This window comes from Haliotis rubra, unplaced genomic scaffold (assembly GCF_003918875.1).
Source record: "Haliotis rubra isolate DU_JTF1 unplaced genomic scaffold, ASM391887v1 Scf1506, whole genome shotgun sequence".
Lineage (NCBI taxonomy): Eukaryota > Metazoa > Mollusca > Gastropoda > Lepetellida > Haliotidae > Haliotis > Haliotis rubra.
The window spans coordinates 47,110-54,005 of NW_025765455.1; the positions used below are offsets into that span (position 1 = coordinate 47,110).

The window sequence follows — 6,896 nt, forward strand, 5'->3', positions numbered from 1 at the left end:
AAGTAAATTTTCAACAAATACACCGATTTCTCATAAAAAGGTATTATAATACGTATCGTATTGCGGTATGCCTGTAATACCATGAAGTCCTACATAAGGCCGTTCACATTATATGCAACAGTCATAATTACACAAGAGATTGTTGACAGATATCTGCCTCCTTTACAAATAAGTACGAAAATTATCCCCAGAGACTAAATTCGTACTGCTCACCTTTTACAACAGATTTTGTGCACAACATAAGTATTTATTTAACGCAAGTGACATTTCACGATACACTGAAGAAATTAACTTGGGTTGGTGGTTTTGATCTAGGGTTGACAGATTTTGATTAGTCGGTGTCCTGTTTTCACAGTCTGGAGTGCAGATGTGAAGCCTAATATACGAGATAATAAGCACGAGCTTATTCGAGACGGGGCGAAACAGACTGATCTGAAATGGACAGGGTCCTGTTTTAACAGGTTGCATTGTACATGAATGTGAAGTCACAACTACGAGACAATAAGCATGAGCTTATTCGACTTGAAGCGAAAGAGACTGATCTGGAGTTGGCAGTGTCCTGTTTTAACAATTTCCATTGTACATGAATGTGAATTCACAACTACGAGACAATAAGCATGAGCTTATTCGACTTGAAGCGAAAGAGACTGATCTGGAGTTGGCAGTGTCCTGTTTCAACAATTTCCATTGTACATGAATGTGAAGTCACAACCACGAGACAATAAGCGTGAGGTAATTCAAACCGGAGTCATAAAGACAACAGACTACGAGATAATATACATGAATATATTCAAAATGGAGAGAAAACGAATTGGATTGTAATAGGCAGGTTCCTGTTTTGATAGGTGCCATTGTAGGTGAATGTGAAGTCGCGACGACAAGACAAAAAGCATAGATATATTCGAGTGAGTGGGTATGGTTTTACGCCGCTTTAAGCAATATTCCAGTAATATCAGGGCGGGGGACACCAGAAATGGGCTTCACACAATATACCCATGTGGGGTATCGAACCCGGGTTTTCGGCGTGACAAGCGAACGTTTTTAACCACTGGGCTACCCCATCTCTCCAAAATATATTCGAAACTGAGCAAAACAAATATCTGGAATAGTCTTGTTTATAAATAATAGTCCAATAAACATAAACACATGTACAAACAAATGTCAGCGAAACAGACAAAAGTCTGGAATAAGCAGAGTCCTGTTTTAACAGGTTCCATTATACATGAATGTGAAGTCAAGACTACAAGGCAATAAACATAAATACACTCGAGGGTAAGCGAAACGGACAAAATTCTGGAATAAGCAGAGTCCTGTTTTAACAGGTTCCATTATACATTAATGTGAAACCACGACAATGAGATTCGTCGAAACATTAATATCGACCTTTGAGCTGAACCTTCCCAGGAAACTGGCTATTCACCTTACAAACCGACACACAATATGCAGCACTTTATCAGAACAAGCGTTAGAGATCCGAGACAGGAAGGTCATGGTGACCCATATGTAACGCCGTGTTACGAGGCGAGAGCATCCTACAAGGAAGCCAGGTGATCTCCACGGAGAGCGCTTAAAGGTAACAGTTTGAAAACGATAATGTATTTCTGTAAATTATGCATGTAGCATCTTCAGAGGTTTTACACTATCAGCTAATCAGTGCATAAATTTGCATTATAACCTTGATCTTATCGCTGCGTCGTTGGCTTCAGCTTGGAAACCGATCGTGTTGAAATGTGGCGGACATTGTATTAATTTATTCACGTTTAACAGTAATCAGATTAATTTATTACACATCAATTTATTTTTGAGTAAATTGGTAACAATGCAATCTATAGATGTATTACCATTTACAGAACAAGTGTGTCTGTAGATGAAATATCATGTTTGAAATATATACTGTAGGTCGTGAAGGTGTCATGTGTACATGGCATACTGCACACACTTTACAGTTTAGTTTAACACAATGGCCTCAGAAAATTACAACCGCGAACGTATTCGAGAATCTCTCACAGAATAAATGTTGGCTGCATTAACGAAGTATGAAATAGACTGTGACATGTCTGAGTACACAACTGGGCGTTGCTAAGCGCTAAATAAACAGGTCGATACATAACAGTTCGTCAGGGTACTCATATAACTTGTAGGTGGTGAATCAGCGGTTGTATGCAGCGACAGCGCACTCGTCTGAGTGAGGTAAAATGTCTGAGACGTGACATGTGTCAACCAGGTCAGCATCCCTGACCACCCAATCCCTCTAGTCGCCTCGTTATAAGGACGACTGATCGAATAGACTCGTTGTAATACAGTTGAACGAAATGGTTTTACGCCGCTTTATTCCGGTGACAAAATCACAGAGGGTTTTTTGTGCATGAGGAACAGGGCAGGAGGCTGTAGGCAACTGGCTTGGGGAGTCCAACCCGTCTCATTCGGGAACCCTATAACCACCAGACTACTACCCAAACGGAAGAGCTTAACGCCGCTATCAGCAATATTCACGCTATTTGTCGGCGGTCTGTAAAAATTCGACTCTGTATCACACAGTCCAGTGATCAACATCAAGAGTATCGATCACGGTAACAAGGATACTATGTGAATGAACCAAGTCAGCGAGCCTGACCACCCCATCCAGTTTGTCGTCTCTTAAGAGTAATATGGGTAGTGAAAGATCAGTTCTCACGCGGACCTTCATGGGTATGTTCACAGGGTAGTTATTATATTCATTTTGCTTAATGGATGTCAGCAAGTTATTATGATCGTCGATGTGTGCACGACATGAGTATCTTTAGAAATGTTATTGCATCTGTCCTAATGCTGAAATATTTTCAAGCTTAAACGATCTTAGGGTTCTTAGGCAATGTACGCTTACTGGCTTAATTGTGTGAGAGCTTTTCAAGTTGCATCCACTCAGGGAAACGAAACTAGGAGACGTCGTCGAACAAAAAGCGTACCATTCCAAAATACTATTTCAAAAGGATTCAGTACATGTTTAAAGGTGCACTGATCAATGGCTTCAACCAGGCTGTCACGAGCTGCAACCAGGGACTCGACCTACTTTGTGACGATTCGCCGGCTGACGTAACTGAACATCACAATGGACTGGGCTACCGTCTGTAATAAAAGTGTGATATACCTTAATACAAATTTTACATCATGTGTGAGATGCATTTATGAACACTGAATACCCGGGATCTTTGAAGATACAGATGTACCAAAGGACGCGCGTTAATTTATTTCTCAACCAAAACAAGCAGACAAATATAACGGGGGAATCCAACTGAATGCTGTTATTTGGAAATAAACCCATGGTTCTAATCTATTTGTTTTACAAACGTATTCCGATAGAATATGCATTTTGAGATTTGCTATTTGGGTATGAAAAGATTTTATGCGATTGAACTGTATACATTATATCTTGACATTTAATCATGTCATTTAATAATGTCATAGCAATTGACATATATCATTAATACTACTCATTTGATATTTTTTAGACTGTAAACTAATTCTCAGTTTGACATAAGACTTCATGGTTTGCCGATGTGCTTTAAAACCGTTTTTGAAATATCGATAGAAACGAACAAGATAACATACAAAAGGACCAGTGTCCCTATATTCTTTTTCCGGGTTTCGTCGAAGCCTTTGAATTACACTGTGGTGAAATCAAGAAAGAGATATAGGAACACTTGTACTTTCATATGTTGCCTTATTCGTTTAAATACGTTTGGTTGGTTTCGTTGTTGTTCAACGCAACACTCAGCAATATACCGGTTGTATGTCGCCTCTTGCACGGGTTGCTGAAGACCAATTCTATCGCGGATATTCATGGTAATCGTTTAAATCTGTATATATTTGAAGAAATTAAACACGAGTGGGAGATGTCAATATACATGAGAGTGAGATTATGTTTACAATCCGATGTCATTCTTTAAGCATTTTCAGTTAGTAAAATGTTAGAATCAGTGACCTGTCTGGAGAGGGCAGTATTGTGATCATGCTCGGTTGTCTCGTTATGGTATAATGCAGTTTCATTTTCAACGGGAAATCCCTTGATGTCGCCAAGAAATATCTTCAGTGGAAACCATTTTAGAACGATAAACCTATTTTCTCACATGACAGTTATTACCCACATTGTGTATATACACTCTTGCCTAGCAACCATTTTTTCTGTATTCCGTCCTCTGTGACGTTATTAAACACTGACTGAGTTTGGTTTTACGCCGCTTTTAGCAATATTCCAGCAACATCACGGCGGGGGACATCAGAAATGGGCTTCACACATTGTGCCCATGTGGGGATTCGAACCCGGGTCTTCGGCGTGACGAGTGAACGCTTTAACCATTAGGCTACCCCACCGCCCCCCGTTATTAAACAACTGAACGTACCGTAAATGAAGAGGGTCGCCATAGTTGCTTACCGAGTTTACTGCACAAATGTACATGCATAAATGGATAATTAAAGAACCTTTTAGACTCGAGCTCGGACAATACACAATTTCACACTCGTTCTGTATAAGTTGAATGACACACTTGCTCGTGTAATAATCTCTAGGTATTATCCGTGGGATAATCAACTTCGATATACGCGATCACGATCCGATGAATATGTAAATGACATGACTTAGCAGGAATTTCCTGTTGTAAGCTTTATTTATATATTTCAGATTTACTTCCTCCAATATATTGCATAAAACTCGCATAATACTGTTGTCACACCAAATCAAATCATCACATCACTTCAAGCGTTAAAGGAAACATATTGTAGCGTCATACTATGTTATAAGTATTGACTTAATTGTTTTTCTACAGAAAACTATCGTTTGAAAAACAAGTCTCAGAACTTTATAACATGTTGTCCTACTCGGAATGACGAATGATAGTCCTTAAACTGTTATATTAATGCACACTTTCCACAAAACATTCAAATAGTAAGGAGGGAAATATTTAAGATATTAAAGAGAATTCAAGATACAGAGTTATCCCGTCTGCGTGTAAGAGGGTGGAATATTACCTGTTTTCGAAACGAAGACTACAATGTAAATACATGATGTTTATATCTGAAATAGTAAAATTGTTTCCCAAAAGAGCTGGCGTGGTCATTAACATGCCCTGTGCTTCACAACTGTATCTGCGACATATTTTAAGAGATCTTTCTGTTTTCAGAAGTGATTACCATGGTCTGTGGTGGTGAATCGAAGGTAGAAGACGTCTCCCCAATTTTCGACGTACAAAAGAAGATACAGGACTGGGCATGGGATCAATTCGTCAACAAATCATCTTTCTGGAGAAAGCTCTTCCTCAGAAGGAAAGATTTCGATGTAGATGTCCCCATGAACTTTTACCAATTTGAAGACTTGCCTGCTAAGCTTATGGACAAGAAATCTGAGTCCGAATCAAAGACCCATTCTGAGTCCGATTCTAGGCCCAAACCGAAGCAGCTCAAGCATGGCGACCAGATTCCCAACACATCTCTCCTATCCACTGACTATCAAAACGACACCAATAGGGACCAGGTCTACAAGTTCAGGATGGAACGGGCGAGAACAGCTTCAGTAAACGTCACCTTCCAGACAGGATTTTCTATCGGTGGGTCCGCAAAGTTTTCCATTGGAGTTGCAGAAGCTAGTCTGGAAGCACGGCTGGAGATCTCCAAAACTACCGGTCAGACGTTCGAAGAAACGTTGACGTTTGAAACGACAAGTGATATCAACGTTGAAGCCAACAGCCACTGCACTGCACAGGTCGTGTTCACGGAGAAGGAAATATGTAAAAAGTTCAAGGTTGAGACACTGATGAGGATGCCGTCGGGATCGGCTCCGGTGTTCATCAGACGAAAGAAGGGTCAGGAGTTGGTTTCGTCCTTTTCCATTGGTGACCTTCAGCCCATTTTTGACAAGCAAATAAGAAAGAAGCAAGTAAACGTTGTGGACGAGACGGAGCCGGGGGATGAGTTTAAGAAGTATGCATTGAAGATAACGACGACAGGGATCATCGAGGGCATGAAACTGTCAGGACAAACAGTCAAGCTGCATTCTGAAGCCATTGACAAACAAAACCGGCCCAAGAAGGAAAGTGACAGTCATGTTTTAGAAGAGCACGTGTCGCGTCAGGAGTCTCTTGCTAAGCTGTAGGGTAAACATTTCTGATGCAATTTTCTAGATGCAATTCGCCCAAATATTCAATATTTACAATATTTGCCAAACATGAATTGTTTAACGTGAGTGCGTTGTTTTAACGCCTATTTGAGCAGTAATACAGTTACGTCACGGCATGTTAGCTTGATTTGGGAAGAAAACCTGAAGTGATGAAAGGAAATGCCGAAACCTGCAGGATTCGAACCCAGGGTAATTGGCATCCAGAGTACACATGGGACGCAACTCTGTAGAGCGAATTTGCGGTGTCTCCTCACTCTGCACTAGACTGCCTTGTACTTTTAACCTCAATTTATCTGGGATGAATTGCATATTTCAATTCTTCCACAAAACCTTGCTTCAGTCGGGCAAATGGTTTAGCTGTGACATGTAAGATGGGTCCAGGAACCAGTAAATGACCCCTAACATCGTGAGTAGATTGTGATTTCGGGTAACAGAGCCCATTCATCTACTTACATCGTTTCACTCATTAAATTTAAAAAAAAAATTAAACTTGTGTTTTTCCTTAAAATACAAGGCGCGACGAAGGTACGACGAACCTGTCATTAACATTCAGTGATTCACTTTGATGTATTATCAGATTATTGTCACCTGTGCTATTAGAATTTTTGTCTCTAATTGATACGAAAGAGAATTATTTCAGGCCATCCTCTACAGGGATATGTTGGTAAATTGTTGAATTGCTCGTGAATGAGGTGTGGTGGACAGTGACACAATAGGACATGTTGGTACAGAAATGATTTGGCTAATC

General features: G+C 40.2%; 1 protein-coding gene across 1 annotated transcript; it reads left to right on the plus strand.

Annotated features, from left to right (window-relative positions):
- Positions 1 to 1,454: 1,454 nt before the first annotated feature.
- LOC124270305 lies at positions 1,455 to 6,567 on the plus strand. Its single transcript, XM_046705347.1, has 2 exons — positions 1,455 to 1,573; positions 5,157 to 6,567. The coding sequence occupies exon 2, from the start codon at positions 5,168 to 5,170 to the stop codon at positions 6,122 to 6,124; it is 957 nt and encodes a 318-aa protein (XP_046561303.1). The 5' UTR covers positions 1,455 to 1,573; positions 5,157 to 5,167; the 3' UTR covers positions 6,125 to 6,567.
- The last annotated feature ends 329 nt before the right edge of the window (positions 6,568 to 6,896 follow it).